The sequence below is a fragment of the Gadus macrocephalus genome, chromosome 12 (assembly GCF_031168955.1).
Source record: "Gadus macrocephalus chromosome 12, ASM3116895v1".
Classification (NCBI taxonomy): Eukaryota; Metazoa; Chordata; class Actinopteri; order Gadiformes; family Gadidae; genus Gadus; species Gadus macrocephalus.
Window position 1 is genome coordinate 10,536,806 of NC_082393.1, and position 20,231 is coordinate 10,557,036.

Sequence of the window (20,231 nt, forward strand, 5' to 3'; positions counted from 1 at the left end):
AAGAGAACTCCTAACTCAGTAAGACCTATTCACAAAGAATCGTAAAAAGGCTGCGAGACGAAATGTTAGGGTATTAAACTTGTTGTGGAGTTAGTGCGCGATGCAATAACATCCCAGACTAACAGGAATAATCTGATTAGTCCCGAAATAAAATGTTTGGCCACACTACGTTATTTAGCAGCAGGGGAAATGCAACTTTGCAATGCCGACGATTTAAAAATATCGCAACCATCAGTCATCCGTGCCATAAACTTTCCTTTGGACATTCAACAATTACACAGGATAAAAGCCAACTTCATGGCAATTGCAGGTATGCCCGGAGTGGTCGGTGCTATTGACGGGACGCACATAAAAATAATTGCGCCATCAAAAGACGAGGACGTGTTCGTCAATATGAAGAAAGTGCATATTTTAACATAGCCTAATGGATGTTATTGCAAAGTGGCATGGAGCTTCAGCTACCCATGATTCCCGCATTTTAATGGAGAGCGTACCAGTTGGGTGTCACTTGCTGGGTGACAGTGGCTATCCATGCAAGACGTGGCTCTTGACACCCTACCTCAATCCACAACCGGGAGCACAGTTAAAGTATAACATGTAAGTGATTACGCAGATTACGCTAAATCCTATGCGTAAAACACATCGTATTGGCTCTTTGACGCCTTTTATTTGTTGAATCCATATTTATTATTGTTTACCGTTTTCCTCCATATATGCTAGAGCACACAAACATACAGGAGATGTTGTGGAGAGAAGAATTGGGCAGATGAAACGTCGGTTTCATGTCCTCCACGGCGAAATACGCCTCACCCCAGAGAGGGCAAGCACAGTCATCACTGTATGTGCCATTCTACACAACCTCTGCAAGCGGAAGAATATTCCACAGCTAGACGATGATGATGATGGCGATCAACATGACAACGAATTTGGCCGTGTGGAACCGAGTGGACTGCCATTTAGGGCTCACTTTGAATACACATTTTAGGTAAACACCTTGGCACAAATCAGTCAACACTTGTGTAGTTCACAACATTTCTTTTCTTTTAAATTTTACGTATTTTTATTGTTTGCTTTCTCTCTTGAACGTGCAGGCTACAACGTCATTATCGTGGTCTGCACAAAATTGTCATCATGCGTGTATTCTGCTAACTGCACTATAACTACTTAATAGGAATTCCTTTCTAGCGTAGGCTATTTCCTTGTTGTTCCATGTTGCTCATCTGAACAACCAATCACCGAACTGACCGCTTCTAAACTCGTGCACGAGAATTGACGTAATCCATAGCAACGGCGCGTCACTCTTAGTTCATTCTTAGTGATTCATCCTTAGTAAGAGTAGGTCTCAGCGGCTTTGTGAATAACTTTTAAGAAAAAACTCCTACGTAAAATGTTTTAGCGTGAGTTAGGAGCACTCCTAGCGGTAAGATAAAATGCTTTGTGAATACGGCCCCTGATCAATAGCCGCGTTTACATGGCACATCTGATCCGCATAGATTTCTATGCGGCATAGATCTGTTCCTAAAATGTGTTCCGAATGTACTGTATACATGGCACATGTACATGTCGCGCACACCTGACACATCTCTGGACCGGCGGCGACATGATGGATGTCTTATCACTATCGGGGATTTTAAATTTGATTTTAATGAAAGCACAGCAGGAGAGAGCTTTTCTCTGCCTGCTCCTTCAATTAAGAAGGAGGAGGACAGCGCAGCAACGTCAATTTCTCGTCAGATCTTTATTTTTACCCTAAGCTCCGCTGCAAACAAGAGGAATTTGGATGCGAGTCCGCAGCCAAGACTGGTGGGAGAGAGTGGTCTTGCGGGAATTTAGTGACCAGGAATCCTCGAAGGTCCAATTGCGAACTACTGCAGCTGCCATCTCTCTAAGTTAAGAAGTATTTTAACGTTCAGCCTGCAAAAGTACTAGTAGTAGCCTACTCATTTACAGTTATCTCGGACGCGCGCGGACACTACGATACGCAAACACGTCATTAATAAACACCCATGTTCCGTCGCTTAGCAACCGGACACGCTTACCGGACTACTTTTACGGAGTGATAACAAAGACGTGAATCAGGCAATAAATCCACTTTCCTTGACAGCGGTGAAGTTCGGTGTGCTTAAAAGTACAGATGGAGCTCAGTGGACCAATTGCGTACTACTGCGGCTGCTCTATGTTAATCTCCAATCTATTCGGAATAAGTGTATACATGGCGATTAAAACGGACTACACCACCTCTTCTATTCGGCATAGAATCTATGCCGAACAGATAATTGTATTCCGAATGAGGCGTATACATGATCATTTTCTGTTCCGCATAGAAATCTATGCGGAACAGATGTGTCCATGTAAACCGTTGTCAAAAAATATTTTGACAACGGAACAGCCAAGCCGTTGTTTGGCTGTTTCTTGGTTCTGATTGGAATTGGAATAAAGATTTTGTCTTCTTGAATTGTTTCCAAACGTTTAAGAGCGCCATAGGCTCATTGTTCGGCTTTTACGAGCGCCGCATAGTCCTACATTTATTATTATTTTCCAGTAGTTGTTAACTTAAACTGGCTTGTATGATTATTGGCGATAAGTTCTTATTCTGTGTTACAGATTTTGTCTTTTTGAATTGTTTTCCGTGTTTAAGAGCGCATTGTTCAGCTTTTACAAATGCTGCATAGGCCTCATTGAGAAAATTATGCTTAATCCTGTATTTTCTACCAACAGGAATTTTAATATAGCTTATAGAAAAATAACGATTAAATCAAGAATTTATCGTTATTTTTATCAATCGATCAAGGAAATTTCTTAAAATGCCATCCCTAGTCAGGATGGTATTAAAGCTAGGGTGTGACCCCCGACCGAAACAGTTCTGGGTCTGATCCCAAATGTCTTCATACCTGTAGACAACCATGAGTAAGAGGCCTAAATTGATTGTCATTATTTTGTCTCCTCAGTAACTAAATTCACTAAAACGTAGTATCCATAAGCTATATCCTTTAGCTCAGAAGTTTTCCTGTTTCTGAGGACATGGCTGTAAAAGTGCCCTCATCATTCATTATAATGAAACCCATTTTGTAGTTGTCTAATCTTAAGCCACGTCGCTGCGGCTCTGGTATGTTCTACGCTTTACACTCAGCCCCCGTCCCATCCCGTAATTCCGGTCTGGCCATGCTTTTATCTGGCTCTCGAAATGTACTGTTTACTGTTGTTGGGAAGTCAAAATTCAAATCATAACAAACAATCCATCCCCCCAAGCCTGCACATCTTGATTGCCCCTTTTCCATTCCCTCATCTCGGGTAATAGCAACCATTCCTCTCACAGAGAGTGTGGGAGTGAGAGGGAATAAGAGTTAGTGCCTGAGTTTTTTTCAACCCTTTTTAACTAAAGATTCTTATCGATTCAATTATTTGTCTTCGTCTTTCCATTGTTTGATTCCAGTGTTTAACCAGCCAAGTCAGCAAGTGGCGAATGTACCTAATCAGCCTACTATCGATGGATTGTTTTTAAAATGTATCAATACCACTCCAAATAGCAGTAGGTAATATGCTTAAATCAGTAACTATGTCATAGAACCATACGTTGCATTGGTCAATCCAATGTACTAGAAGTTTTCCTTCTTGTTAAGCGAATATTCTTGAAGATTTGGGTAATAGAATATGAATGCACCCCACATACAAAGGTTTACACACTCATGTGCAGGGCCTTCCAATCCTGAGGTTTGTTTACTTACAATGTGCAGTGTTAACCCTCTGGCTCACTGTTGCTAAAGAAATGATATTTGATGGTTGATTTAATCGTAATGAGTTCTGCTCTGACCGACGCAAACAACATTTGTGTGTCTTGTTTGAATTAGGGTTTTGGACAACCCTAGTCCAAATGTGTATTGCGCCCGATGTAAGAAATAATTGACAATAATCCTGAGTACGTTGACAGGATGGTCACAAATGCAGTCCCATGAATCGCAGGCTGTAAGTTACGTCAATAAACCGGTAAGCACTAAAGTAGTTATTAGTAAATATTATCATTATTATTATTAGTTTCCATCGCTATACAACTCTTAACTAAGAGGACATGGAGGCCCCTTGACGTCTAGACACGCTCCATAACCACCTCAAGACAACCCAATCCTTCAGTTCCCCACATAGCCTTCATCTGTAGTACATTAGGTGATATTCTGCTATTTACTATCACGTTTAGAAAGATAAACTTTCACCCATAATGAATAAAAGGGTTCAGGCTCTCCCCACATGCAAAAGATTAGGGTAAAGGCCTACCTCCCAATGGCTTAACAAATGCTGGTATTTTTATGCTCCTTCTGAAGGCATGAAAGGCTGTGATCTGGTTGTGATTACAGAGTGCTTCTATCTGAGATAGGCCCATCGACTTTTTCTCTCTCTATTCTCATTCCTTTCATCCTTGGAGAGGCCTGTTCTTTACACACGCACGCGCGCGCGCACACACGCACCTCTGAGGCATGACACAGACAGACTGAAGCCAATCCACACACATGGAGACGGGTGAGGTAAAAGGACCACAGACCATATAGACAGTGTTCTGTGGTCCTTAGAGGGGGTCATGCAGCAAAGCAGCAGAAGCTTTGCTTTTGATTCACTTTTAAGACAGAAAGGATGCCAGCAGGTGTTCAATACCTTGCTTCATCAGTATATTTACTCTGTATTGTCCAGCGTTTGTATTGGGAATATAATGGTCTAACTTACAAATGAACTGTATTTATCTTTGGAGATGGGTTTATTTCCTCATGAAAGAGCAAACGGCAGTTCACATAGAAAAAGCTTGGCATGGTGATTGAAATTAAACAGATCTTCCCAACTTTTCCTAGTCAGAGCTCTGGCAGTATTGCTCACTGGGGCTCTAAATAACGGTTTCTGTGATGACGGATCCACTATACTATAGTTATCTACAAGTGTCAGCAGGACAATTGGGTAATCTAATGGTTTGAAACAAATAAACTTTTCCATCTTCGTTTTGCAGAGAAACCTGTTAGAGGAAGACTCGGATGAAGAGGACGACTTTTTCCTGTGAGTTTGATATGTTCTTCTGATAAACATCATCTTCCATGATGATGGAAGATGATGTTTTTCACATGTTATTTAATGTTTGAAGTTGAAACAGCGGCATTAGGCCTACGAAGATGGTAAATAGCAGGACTAAAATAAACATAATCATCCTCTATTGTTTGAATGCATGTATGTATTTATTTGACTTAAATCCCTTATGTTATAGGAGAGGACCTTCGGCCCCCAGATTTGGCCCCCAGAATGACAAAATCAAACAGTAAGTACTAAAACCAGACCAACACGGCTCTGCTCTTCTGTGACTGGGCAGAGCCTAGCAACAGCATCACACCTTGTTTTGCTGCGGACAAGCCTTACGTAACTGCAGTTCTGTGTGTTTACTAGAGAGTTCCAGGTTTTTAGCCTGTTGCGCTACCCTAGCTGTGATGTGCAGGTCATTGTGTATCCACCTCCACTTTCCGTTAGTCCCTGTTTCGACCTGAACGTTTGGTCAGGAAGGGCCTCTGTCTGTACTGGGAGTTCCTCACTGCCTTTCACACAGTCTTTATATCAAAACTGTTGTTGTGAACTCAAATGGCGGATTTCCAAGCTGCCTGTTGCTGTCCATGTTGTTCCTGGAAAGGGGTATTCGTTCATGAGGGCTTTCCGTTTACTTCTTCTAAGTGTGTATGTGTGTGTGTGTGTCAGGGTGCAGTCCCAGGTGGACGAGGTAATCGACGTCATGCAGGAGAACATCTCCAAGGTGATCGAGAGGGGAGAGCGACTCGAGGACCTGCAGGACAAATCAGGTGACCTGGAAGGAACACGCTTCTGGACGTCCACATTACATATACTTGGTGTAATCCAGATGCCTCGGACACCAGCCTTCCGAGTTGCAAGTGGGGAAATCTCCCAGCTTTCTTGCGGAATTTCACGGAGGCACGCCCCCTTTTGGTCAGCCCCCGTCAAAATTCTGAGAGTATACAAAAATAGCTGCGCCCGTAAAGAGATTTATTAGTGTGAATGCTACAGCATTCACACTACGTATTAGATCTCTCTACGGGCGTAGCTTTTTAGTGTGAATGCTACAGCATTCACACTAATGGATCTCTTTACGGGCGCAGCCATTTTTGTTGAGTGTCATGAACTCGAAATCTTAATTATTAGTGTATACACTCTAGATAATTAAATCTTTATTATTAGTATGAATGCTGTAGCATTCACACTCTAGATATTGAAATCTTTATTAGTGTGAAACTGTAGCAATCACACCAATGAAGATTTCAGTATTGAATATTGAAATCTTTATTAGTGTGAATGCTGTAGCATTCACACTCTAGATATTGAAATCTTTATTAATCTTATCCCAACGTTTTTTGGTCTTCAACTCCTCCGCCATACTTTCAGCTACTGAAACCATTCAACTATTAAAACGTTAAACTGAAATGATGGCTATCTATCAGCGTTTTTCAGCTCTTTCATCTTTTTTAACTATTCAGCTTTTACCACTTTTTTTAACATGGTAGTCCATGGGAGGACGGCAGTTGAAGTACCTATTCAGTTGAAGTACCTATGGTACTTCAACTGTTTAAGACGTAACTCAATCAATTTTCAACTGTTTACCTTCGTTCAAACCATATAAGAAATCGACACACTTGTATCTTCAATACTATCCAAACGGAATTTCAACATCATTTAAAGATCCCATGCCATGCTATTTTATGGATGCTTTAATATAGGTATTAGTGGGCCACAAACACAGTATTCAAAGACGTCCCCGAAATTCAGCCGTGGTGCAGAGTTACAGCCACTCCGAACCAGTCGCACATTGAGCTTCCCCCAAACGCGCTGTTTCGGTGGGCGTGTCAAGGCAGGTCAAGGAGGGGGGTAGGGGTGTGGCCCTGAGCAGCTTGTAGCCACAGTACCATGCGCTCTGGTTACGGTGGGCGTGTCAAGGCAGGTCAAGGAGGGGGGTGGGGGTGTGGCCCTGAGCAGCTTGTAGCCACAGTACCATGCGCTCTGTTTACGGTGGATGTATCACAATGGCTCTTAGAAACCCATATCATACATAGATATCTATATCATATAATATATATTATCACCTGGCCCTGAGCAGCTTGTAGCCACTGTACCATGCGCTCTGTTTACGGTGGATGTATCGCAATGGCTCTTAGAAACCCATATTATACATAGATATCTATATCATATAATATATAATATATATTATCACGGCCCAAAGCTGTGTGAGCCTCCAGACGATAGGCTATTATGAATCTCAAACGACCGCGTCTTCTTCAGATTGATGTGGAAGTGGAAGAACCAGAGACGTCGGAGAACCCGACGAAGTCCTTTGGGATTCATTATATCGTCTGGAGGTGCACACAGCTTTTGGCCGTGATAATATGTATTATTTGATATAGATATCTATGTATTATATGATATTATTTAGATGTAGAGCCCCAGGACTGTAACGCAAGTGTTGTACACTTCCTCGTTATTTGTATAACCGTTCTGCTGTTGGTGTGATGGCGCATAACACGTCGGACTCTCGTCTCTGGTATTTCTACAACGAGACTCGTAGTGGGGGTTATCTCAGCCATGGTTGAGAATGAATTGGGGGGAAAGGAACTTTGGCTTTGACTCCCTGAAGTACATGAACCACGACATGGAGGAGAAGGGGATTGTTGGCCGCGAATGTATCCCGCTTGAGCCCTGCTTCCCGCCGCCTCGGCAGCGGTCAGCGCTAATCACCGCCTCCTGAAGCCGAGGCGGTGGTCCATCGGCAGCGAGGCTCCGGCGGGAGACGACCGCGGTCAACAATCCCTTTCTCCTCCATGTCGTGGTTCACGCCTACTTCGATGTCGTTCTGCCATTGCATTCAAAATTCTGTAACTAGCCTGTTCCTACGAACTAAGCAACTACCGTACACGTATTAGCATTTAGCACTAGCTCAATCACGACTCCTTCAGAATTCTTGTGGGTGGTTACGAACCAACCAAGTGGGCAGGGCCATGAATAATAATTTGACAACGCTACGTCACAGTGTCACCTTATCCAGATCGGCTCATTTCTTCTGCCTTTTTCCTTTCATTGCCTATTGCATTCAGCAGACAAACTGCATAGATTTCAAACTTACCACAGCTCACAAACTTATTCAGACCTATGTTATTTAACAAACAATAGGAAAAATGTGATTTTAATGGCATGGGCTCTTTAAACTTTCTTCGGAATCACAGTTTTAGTTTCAAACCGTCATATTCTACAGTGGGTCCCATTGAAGTCGTCTGCCCATTCTGACACTTAAATTATTAAGACATCGTAACTCGGTCAGTTTACAATCATTCAAACCATTAAAAAAATCTACACATTTATATCTTCAATGCTATCCAAACGGAATTTCGATAGCATTTATTAGGGGTGTGACGAGATCTCGTGCCACGAGATCTCGTGAGATTAAATTCAACGATATTACCCGTCTCGTTAAAAATCTGTCTCGTGAGATTTCTGAGCTATCCAAACTTCTATTTGTGGCCTGTAGGGGCAGTAATGCGCCTTTGCTACGTCTAGGCCGCCAGAACCTTACGAAGGAGAAGGATAAGAAGAGGAGGAGAAGGAGGGGTAGCAGGGGAAGCAGCCATAGGCAGCCAGAATGACGTCGGAAAATACCCGTATTACCGTCGAAGATGCCCCCGCCACTTTTAAATGATTCGTTTGGCAGCATTTTGGGTACCCGGCGGAAATTATGAATGGCAATAGAGTGACTGATAAGACACGGACAATACCAAGTTGTCAGTGACATACTTGGTCAGACTCTGTTTGCACTATTTGCACTCTGTATTGATGGAGTAGAACTTTGATTTGGTTTTGCACATAATATTGTTTGCACTTGAAAAAAAAGAGAATTTAATTTATTTTACTTCAACTTTTATCAATTTTAGTTTTAGTTTCAATTTCATGAATGTTAAGAGTTATAATAAAACATTTCAAAATGCATGTGCAACTCGGTTAAATAAAAGTCTGTTGGTCAAGTCATATATTTTGTCATTGTAGTTTTCTTAAAATCTCGTCTCGTCTCGTTCTCGTGAACCGAATATCGTGTCTCGTCTCGTCTCGTGAGTTGAGTGTATCGTCACACCCCTAGCATTTATACATTTTTCCGAATCACAGTTTCAGTTTCAAACCGGCATAATTTTCAGTTGCTCTCATTGATTTCCGTTGACGCCAGAACGTGAGAACGTTCAGGCACACACACAAACACGCAATAACTCTGCCATTCTCTTAAAGAAACACAAACACACACAGACTCACGCAATGGCTCCGCCATTCTCTTACAGAGACGCACACACACGCAATGGCTCCGCTATTCTCTTAAGACACACACACACACACACACACACACACACACACACACACACACACACAGCTTTATTCCAATTCCTTTTAAGATTTTGATTTCTCTGTTCAAATCTCTCACTTGATTAAAGCTATTCAACATTTCTACTGCCTACTCCTACTACTACTACTACTACTACTCCTACCACTACTACTACTTCTTCAGCTTCTACTACTACTACTTCAGCTACTAATACTACAACTACTTCAACTACTACTACTTATACTTCAGCTACGTAGTTGTGGCTGACAGCTACAACTACTTCAACTACTACTACTACTTCAGCTACTACTACAACTTCAGTTACTACTAATTCAGCTACTGCTACTACTACCGTATTTTCCGCAGTATAAGGCGCACTTAAAAGGCTTTAATTTTTTCAAACGACAGTGCGCCTTATAATACGGAGCGCCTTATATATGGCGAACACACAAACTTTAGGCCCCGTCCACACGGAGCCGAAATGGGCGAAAACGATCCGATTTCGATTTATGCGGTTCAGGGATATCTCCGTAAAGACGGAGTCATTTCGAAACCGCATTGAGCTGTAGAAACGCTGTAGTAAATATTCAAGGCGCTGGTTCTCCACAAAAAAAAGTGGAGCACATCAAGCCTGCGCGCTGTATACAAACATTCAGTCACGAGGAGATTCAACCTTTTAAATTGAGCAGAAATACTTTTTAATGTACAGTTAGTAATTACATTTATCAAGGGGCTTTATTTAAAGCTACAAAAAGAATACAAATAAAATAATAAATAAAAATTTCAACGCAACTCTGAAGTCCCCCAGCTGGTGGGGGGCTAATGCCATAATCGTTTGCGTTTCAAGCGTCCACACGAATCCTAACACGATACCGCATAGGTCCGAATAGATTTGAAACCACCTCAGAAGTTGTTTTCAGAAATGAAGCGGGTTCGGGCACCGGATTCGCCGGCTCCGTCTGGACAGTCGGCCGAAACGCACAAGACTTATGCGGTTTCACCAAAAAATCGGCTTCTTGGGGACGGGGCTTTATAAGGCGAACACACGTTCACCAAGTCGGGGAGACAGGGCCGGCCAACTTACGCCACTATTTGACAATGGTTCGTGGATGCCTGGGCTGATATATCAGTCTCAACTGTGGTCCGAGCTTTCACGAAGGCAGGAATAATCACTGACTCGGATAATGACGAGAGGGAGCCGGGCAGGTTGGATGCCATACTCGCCCAACTGTTCAATTCGGACACTGAAGAAGAAGAATTCGAGGGATTCGTGGACAGGCAATGAACTGAAAAAGTGAGCTTTACGTGTTATACCTAACTGAACAATGTTGAGTTATGCACTAACGTTTGAATTAGCGGTATCACACTGTGTTTCTTTTACGTGTTTACAACTGAACAATGCTGGGAGATATTGTTAATATGCACTTTAACGTTTGAACATCGTTACCATGGGAGTGAACGGAGTTGTCAGAACGCTTAATTTTAAGTTTGACTTTATCTGACTCTTTTGTTGACATTCCCTTTAGCACAGCTCGGTCTAGTCGATACATAACGCCACCCGAGTCAAACGTTTGACTGCAGTATCTTCTATTCTATGCGCCTTATAATCCGGTGCGCCCTATTTATGAAAACAGTTCTAAAATAGGCCATTCAATGAAGGTGTGCCTTATAATCCGGTGCGGAAAATACGGCAAATTCAGCTACTACTACTTACACTTCAGCTACTACTACTTCAGCTATTACTACTACTTCAGCTACTACTACTACTACTTTCAGATTCTTTAGTTCAATTGATTTTACATTTCTTCATTTTCAGCAATGCTTTACTCTTTTCATTCAGCCGTCAGCATTCACACACGTTTTTTGCAGGAAATGTAATTTCTAGTTCTTCTTCTTCCCCCCCCTTTTTTGGTCACAGAAACCATTCAACTATTAAAACGTTCAGCTCTTTAACAAAGTGATGGCTATCTTTCAGCGTTTTTCAACTCTTTCAACTTTCTTTATTTTTTCACTTTTTTTTTAAAGGGATACTTCACCCATTTAGAACCGGCGTTCTATCATTATAAAATCGCTATTGTAATATAAATAAATATATGAATAAATATCAGTCTAAACCAGTCTCCCCTTGGCCCATTTTTTCTTATCTAATTTTCTCCCGAAATGACGTCAAATGACGCGTTTGACGTCATTTCGGGAGAAACCTCTTGTCCCGCTAGAAGGGCCGAGGACTACAACACACTTTTGGTGGCAAATTTTTCCACCAATAAGGAATAGAGGGGGCGGGAGCTCGCGTACTGAGGGGGAATGAGGGGGACGGGAGACCGACAGGTGGGCGGGGCAGCGAGCGCAATGCACTGTGGTAGTTGGAGGTTTTCTTACTTTGAGCCAGAGAGACCATGAAAACATTCTTTCTGCCTTTTTTCAGGCTAGGTTGAACCGATTTCAATTTTTTTTTCACATTTATAATACATTTAATTAATTCATAAAACCTTCATATTCCCACCGGTGAAGTATCTCTTTAACATTGGAGTCCTCTGGTACTTCAGCTGTTTAAAGGCATGCGTGCAAGTTAACCGAAAGTTTTGATTAATGGGTACATAAAGCACTCAAAATATGTGTATAATTTATAAAATGTCTCAAATAGTGTTAAAATCCAGTTTTTGGCGTTTTTGGCAGTAACGGGTGTTTTCTAATACCATTCGGCGATAACGTCACGTTGGGGAGACGTGGTGGAAGGTATCCTCAGCCTAGTACTAGAACTATGGCGTCTAAGAGGCGGCAAGAACCATAAATAACATGTATGATGGCCCACAGCAGTATAATTTCGAACCTGTTAGACGTGAGGGCGAATGAGGAAATGCTGAGAACTGATTGCGGTCAAAGCCAATTAAATGCCTGGTCAGAGGAGAATGAGTGGAGAGTTGCTATCATTTAGCAACGCAGCAACGAGCGCTGGAGCTAGTCAATGAACAGCAGTGCATACAATAACGACACTTTTATTTATTTTTACTGTCAGTGAATAGCAGCGAGTGAAAGTCAACGTTTTCTTTATATCTAGTAACAGCGATTATGTCGTAAGTACCGGTAAACTTAGTCAGAAGATCTAGAAATAGAAGGCATAATGCTAGCTATGGGCTAACTTAGCCTATCGGACGCGTAATCAGTGCACTTGTAAATGAGTGCCTGCAAGTATAACCGATCGTGGTGTGACATTATTTAACCATCAATCTACCACAAATACGAAAAGACAGATGTACATTGAACACATACACAAAGCACATCGTCCAACCCGGCGGATGCTGACAGGCAGCCCACAACAAGCCACGGCGGGTGTGCTCTCACTCTCGCACGCCGGTACACAATCCCTCCACCTTATCCAACTCCAAGGCTAGGCTGCTTCACTAAGGGTGCACTCACACTAGGCCATCTGGCCGTGGCCGTTGGTCGTTTTCACACCTAACCGTGCTCAAATGGCCCCATTGTTCTCTGGCCTGCACTCACACTAGGCCATCTGGCCGTGGCCTTTGGCCGTCGCAACTGTGGCTTCTTCTTCTTCTTCCTTTAATTTCCGGCAGGCTGTATGCCTTTGCGGCACATTGCTGCCATCCACAGGACAAAAAAATAAATAAAAAAAATTCCAAACCGCCGCAATCAGTCCATTTCTATCTGTCGAGTGGCCGCCATAAATTCCAGCACAGCTTTTACAATCCCACGCTGGTCCTCGATGGGACCCAGAAGGCTCCTCAGCAGTGGTGTTGTGGTCCCTCGAGAAGTGGGTATACTCTAAATGTTTGCCCTTTTTTAACGCACCCCAGAAAAACGCCCTGTTTTAGAAACAGTTGCATGTGAGACTACTCTATTTAGTTCACCCAAAAATCCTTCAATAGTATTTGCTCATTGTCATATAATTTCTTCTGCTTGATCTCAGGGAGGAAGGATTATGAAATTACTAAACCAATACTGGCCCACAGACTAGTGACGGACAACTGTGCATTTTGAGTGAACTATTCCTTATTCCTGGAATGGCGCCTATTCTCTCACTTGGCAAGTCAGTCATTTATTTTGTAAACTGTATTTGAACAGCTGATTTGCAACACATAGCATGGGCCAGAGTGGGCCACTATTATAAAATGAACATGACTTGATCAGGAGCAGTTTGTAGGCATTACTGGTCACACAGGCAGCCTGCATGAATGTAAAATATAGATGAAGGCAAACATGGTGTTTCAGTAATTTTTTGAACATTTATTTAAATAAAATACTTCAGATCTGAATTTGACAATGCATCCTTGTTCATATTTCAATATAGATTAAAAAAAACGCTCATCATTCTCTTCCACATCAATCATCTCGTTAGATATATATATATATAAATATCATATGATGATTGAACATCATCATACAAATTATTCAACAATCGAATCAGTAAAGGCAGCGAGTATTAGCCAATAAGAGGCAGAGTAGCGTGGGTCGTGGCGCACAGAGCTTTTGGCCGTGATATTATATATACAAATATATTATGTTATATAGTATATATAGAGCTCCGGGAGTCGCAAACGGCAACAATCACTTTGTCCTCCATGCTGCAGTTCACCCCGGACTGCACTGCACTGAGTTTGACGGTTGAACGCTGATGGGCTGTTACGTTACATATGTCACTCAGTGGCCACGATGTTGAAGGCTGATTGGCTGTCATCACGCGAAATTCGCGTCAAAGTTGAAATATTTCGACTCGAGCGAATTTGTCGCTGCACAAATCCTCGTAAACGCGCTCGCCTGTGCACGGCGAAAGTGTGGCGCGACAAATCAAAACTTGTCGCCGTCGTTCTCTCGCGAAAAATTCGCCCGATACGCGTCTCTACATTCACTTGTATGGGATCTTGTCGCCCCGTCGCGTTTGGTGTGAACGCAAAAAAGTGGACAATTTGGCTTGCAGATACTACTGAATGGTGCGCATCTGGGGGGATTTAGAAGTGGGTATACGCAATGATTACTGAAAAATAAGTGGGTATACGCCGTATACCCGCGTATACCCTGGACTACACCAGTGCTCCTCAGAGTAACGGGTGTTGTGCCCACCTGCATGCAGCCGTTCCCTCTCTGGAGCGAGTCCTGCACACTCCATCAGGACATGTTCCACTGTTTGGTTTTTGCCACACTCCCCACACAGTCCATCCTCATGTTTCCCAATTTTGTGTAAACCCATGCTAGTCCACAATGCCTCAACCTCAGTCTGGTCATCATGACTGTATGCCTCCTTTCTTTTCCCAGAAAACACTGGCTCCTTGTGACTGACTTCTGCAAGCTGTAATAATGCCTCCCCTTCTTTTCCCGATCCCACTCCTCCTGCCACACAGCCATGATGTTCCTCTTTATGATTGACCTACACTCAGTTAACCCCAGCCTCACTTTTACGTCTACCTTTTCCCTTCTTAAAGTCCTTTTCGCTGCTCCATCAGCTAGCTCATTCCCCTCTATCCCCACATGGGCTGGGACCCACAAGAACCCCACTAACTCTCCCGCCTGCTCAATCCTGTACATCAGGGTAAGAAGCTCCACCATGAGGTCCGACCTGGCTCCAAGCCCTCCCTCCTTCAAGGTCATCAGCACTGATGCAGAGTCAGAGCATATCACCACTGGGCCTGGCCTCACCTCCTCCACCCACTGCATAGCCCAGATTATTGCAAGCAGTTCTGTGGTATACACTGAAACCCCCTCAGACAGTCGCTTATACCTGCTCACATCCAAATCTGGGATGCAAAAAGCAAACCCAGACTTCCCAGTTCTTGGGTCTTGGGCCCCATCAGTGTAAATTTGAATGTACTGCCCCAAGGGTTATTTAACCTTTCCCTTACAATGCCCCCAAATGTTGCAGTTCTCTCATACGCCAAAACACTCAGATCTATCTCTGGCACTGGTAGAATCCATGGTGGTATTGCTGGCCAGTGAACTATAGGGGCCACCCCCTCCTCCCCAAACTCCATCCTCCCCATCTCCTCATTTAAAAATGAAACACTCCCTTTTCACTCTTGCTCCTCCCCACTCCCATGCACCTTCCAAAGCCAGATGCCCCACATTCTCCCCTTGATGTCCCCTTAATTTACAGATATACTGCATTGCCAGCGTAGACCTTCTGATACCCAATGGGGTCCCCCCATCTCTACAAGCAAAGCTGCGATTGGGGTGGAACGGAAGGCCCCACAGACAACTCTCAGTGCCTTTGCCTGCACTACATCAAGTCTCTTGAGAATTGATTTTGCTGCCATCCCATAACACAAACACCCATAATCTATCCTCGATCTGACCATTGCCCTGTAAATCATTATCTGTGTATCCTGGCCAGCACCCCACAAACTTCCTGATAGGGACCGCATGACATTTATAACTTTTTCACACTTGCTCACAATGCTATCTACATGCTTTTTAAAAGTCAATCTTTCATCAGAAACTACTCCCAATTATTTAAACTCTTTTACCCTCTCTACTGCTTGCCCATACATTAATAAACCTTGACACAGTTTTCTTATTGCCAAATACAACATATTTATTTTTTTCCGTTGATATCTTAAATCCCCCATCTGCTTCCCCAGTCCATTATTTTATTTAATGCCTCCTGTATTTTCTCTGTTATGTGTTTGATGTTCCTGCCTCTTTTCCACACTGTTCCGTCATCTGCAAACAATGAGAAACCAAACCCTGATCCAATGTCTTTAAAAATGTCATTCACCATTACATTAAATAAAACCGGACTTATTACACTTCCTTGTGGTGTTCCATTCTCAACGCATGTGCCATTCGACATCGCCTCCCCTAACCTGAATTACCCTGTTCTTTAAAAAGTCCTGTACCCAGTTCAGCATACGCCCTCGAATCCCTGTATCGTACAGCTTAATGATGAGCCCCTCCTTCCACAACATGTCATAAGCCTTTTCAATATCCAAAAACACTGCAACTACTCCCTCTTTATTAACCATGGCTTTCTTTACATCCGAATCCAGGGAGATAACAGAATCCATGGTACTTCTTCCTCTGCGAAACCCACTTTGCATTAGTCTGAACCACCCCTCCTTCTCCAGTTTGTATACTAACCTATCCGTCACCATTCTTTCCATTATTTTACACATCACTGCTGTTAGTGCAATGGGTCTATATGACCCTGGATGCTCTGCTTCTTTCCCTGGCTTTAAAATTGGGACCACCACTGCCTGCTTCCAGGCTAATGGAAGCCTTCCTTCCTTCCAAACAGTATTCATAAGTGCGAACATTTCTTCCACCACTGGATCACCTATTCTTTTAAATATCTCATAGCTTATGCCATCCTTCCCTGGTACTGTTTTCCCCCCTTTATTTATGGCTCTGCGCAGCTCTTCAATTGAAAAGTACAAATTAACACAATCAGCATTATCGTCATTCACCCCAAGTTTAAAAATATGTTGTCTTAGCGTCTCATTCCTCTTTCTAATACCTTCCTCCCCAATGTTTGCTCCCCTATGTACATCCTTAAACTTACTTTCACACATTTCTGCTTTCTCTATATCACTCTTTGCTATAACTCCCTTTTCCTCCAATACTGGCATTCTCCTTTTCCTTACCACTCCTGACATACGATGAACTGCTGCCCATATGTCTCCAACTGATGTATCCACGCCCAATTTTCCACAATAACCTCTCCAACACTCTTTTTTTGTAACCTTAATTACTCTTCTTGCCTTAGCCCTCAGCCTTTTGTACTCTATTGCATTATTCCCTGTTGGGCACCTTCTCAATAGCCTATATGCACAGTTTCTATCCCTCACTGCTTTATCACAAGCCCTATTCCACCATGGCACACTTACTCTAGTTTTAGGGTTTTTCTTTAAAGGGATGCACTCATATGCACTACTTAATATCATTGCACATAAACTATTGTTCCACTCATCTATTGTTCCCTCTCCATTCACACTGTCAAGGCCACTATCACATTTACTAGAGAACTTCTCCCAGTCTGCCTTCCCATAGTTAAAATATGTTGGTCTAGTCTGATCATCAGTTAACAAAGTTTTCCCAAACTTCGAAAGTATTGGAAAGTGATCACTACCCATTGAGTACCTGTCCATATTGTCCCATTCTCCTACTCTTGCGTATTCACTGGATGCTAGTGCTGAATCTATGCATGAACCTACCCCAGTCTTAATTTCAAACCTAGTTGGCCTGCCATCATTCATACATACTAACCCATGTTTGTCCATAAAATCCTCCACTGTGCTCCCATTTGTATCTTTCATTTTGCTTCCCCACAAAGGATTATGTGCATTAAAGTCACCTAGCCAAATAATCGGTGCCCCTATCTGTTCCATAATTTCCGCCAAATCGATTATGTCGACTGGCAAGCAGGGATTATAAAAGTTAACTATATTTACCCACTTATTATTTTCCCACACCTTTACCACCACACACTCTAGAGAAGACTAAATTTGCACCCTCTGGTACTTCACATCAGACCTTACAAATGTTGCACACCCTCCTCCTGCTTTCCCACTTCGGTCCTGTCTAATACTTTCATACCCTGGCACGACAAAGTCCAAACAAGGTTTAAGCCAAGTTTCCTGGATACACAGTAAAGCTGGTTTATACTCTCCATTAAAAACATCCACAAATCTTTTAAACTCTTGGCCATTTGCGATTAGGCTCCTTGCGTTCCATTGCATTAAATAAAACATCAACAGATTAAGTATCCTCATATTCAGTCATGTCCATTTCCCCTTCTTTACCATTTCCCTCACTCCTGCCTTTGCCCCTCCCTTCTCTCTCCCTCCCTCTCTCCTGCACCTCAAGCTTCTGCCTCATGAATGTGTGTAACTCCTCTGGGCCCATTTCTACCTCCTCAAGAAACCTTTCGGCCGCCTCCACCACAATTTTAATAGCATCAGACCTTTTGGTTATATTTCTTGCTGCCCACACCACATCTACCATGAAAGCAAGAAGTGACTGTTTTTCCCCTATCCGCATTGTATCCCCTTTTCCTGGCCGCTGGTGAGCACTAGTCCCCCCTGGCCTGTTAGCGTCCCCCGTGCCTTTTACTTTTCTTATTGCCTCTGCATAAGACATATTCTCCCCAGCTCTAACCTTCTCCACTTCCACAGCTGTTATATGTGACCCACATCCCCTGAAGGAAGTTATATGGTCACCACCACAATTACAGCACTTTGTTTTCTCAACTTGGCATTGTTTGAAGTCATGATCCCCCCCACACTTTCCACACCTCCTGTCACCTCTACATGCAGCTGCCGTATGCCCAAAACGTTGGCATTTGTAACATCGCAATGGAGGTCGTTTGTACTCTCTCACCGGAAAACTCATATACCCCATGAATACTCGTGTTGGCATAGTTTCTTGCTTGAAGGTCAGTAATACAGCTGTGCCATCTTGTTTAAACCTCCGGGCAGACTCAATCTCAGCTCCCTGTAAATTGTCAATTAAGGCACTCTCAGTGATGTCAGGGCAAATGTATATTACTCCCTTAAATCCTCCACCCATAGGAACAAAACACTCAATTGGCCTGTTAAGTAAATGGCAGACTTTCATGGCCTTAGCTTTATGACCCTGTGATTTACAGAAAACCAGATTATTTCCATTTCTCAGCATTCTTACATTGAGTACACCTCCCATTTTATCTTTTATTTCATCTGACAGTTTGAAGGGATTTAAAGCTTTATCATTCTTATCTTTAAACTTAACAAGAAACTTATTCTCCTTCTTCCTGAACCTTTGGAACCTTCCGGTTGCCTTGATCACTGTCCCCCTCACTATTTGATCCATCAGACCTGTCTCTTTTACTGCCTTCATCCTCCTTTCTGTTGCCCTTTCCCCCTTGGCCACCTCCCGAAGCCATCCCGAAAACCATCCCCTCACGGGGAAGCCCCGATGGGTCCAGTCCGATTCAGTCCCAAAGACTCGCTGTGATACGGAAGCCGAAGCAGCACCAAACCTGTCCGATGCAACAAACAGGCCGTTTCTCAATTTGCGTACTTGTGCGTGCTCGTGTGCTCGTGGACTCGTGAAACGTCATCAGTCGTTGCCCGAGCACTGTTCCAATTCAAACTACGCATCAAGCGAGTACTGTCGTAAAACCCGGAAGTGTTCTTGATGCGTGCTCGATCTCGCCGTTTCACCGAGCATGCATCAGAGATGGCTCGTGTGTACTTGCAACCGCTATAAATCCCAGGATGCATTTCGCACTCGCAGCAGTACGATGGCGGACAATATGGAGAAGACGCACTACTGTAGCTTAAGTTACTCTTAACTTATCTATATATTTATATAATATAATAATAATAATAATAATATTAATATAAGATAATATATAAATATATATATATAAAGTTGTGTGTGTATAGCTTATACACATGACAGGACACGCATATCTTTTCAATTTTTATTCATTCAGAATATTTACATGCTATTTGAAAATTAAAGAGGCTGGGATTTTGTTTGATATCATTTGTTTATATTATTCAGTAGTATATGCCTAAATGAGGCCGTAGCACAGTTAACGGACGAGCAGAGGTGGTGACGTCATCGAGTCCGCTGCTGTTCCAATTGCAGGTACGTACTCGCGTGCTCGCAAGTCTGTGCTTGAAGTATGGACTTGCCAAGTACGTACTTGCAAGTCATCGAGTCCGTATTACGCGTGCTAGGAATTGAGAAACGGCCACAAACTCACCAACAAGCCGCGCGCCGATTCAAACTCCGCTCTTCCGGTTAGGTGTGAAAACGGCCACGGCCAGATGGCCTAGTGTGAGTGCACCCTTAAGACCACAACTAACCACAAGGCCTTCATAACCATGCAGGATGCCGAAGCCGGAAA

General features: G+C 43.0%; 1 protein-coding gene across 3 annotated transcripts in view; it reads left to right on the forward strand.

The window, feature by feature from the left end:
* The window catches only part of vamp4 (vesicle-associated membrane protein 4), a 34,578-nt gene that overhangs the window by 1,853 nt on the left and 12,494 nt on the right, over positions 1-20,231 (forward strand). For 2 of the 3 annotated variants that reach the window (XM_060068046.1, XM_060068047.1), the window contains 3 exons: positions 4,988-5,034; positions 5,240-5,290; positions 5,719-5,819. In XM_060068046.1, the coding sequence (XP_059924029.1) occupies positions 4,988-5,034; positions 5,240-5,290; positions 5,719-5,819 (199 nt within the window). Of the gene's footprint in view, positions 1-4,987; positions 5,035-5,239; positions 5,291-5,718; positions 5,820-8,577; positions 8,932-20,231 lie in introns of those variants that run through there. The other variant, XM_060068049.1, reaches the window with a different exon arrangement.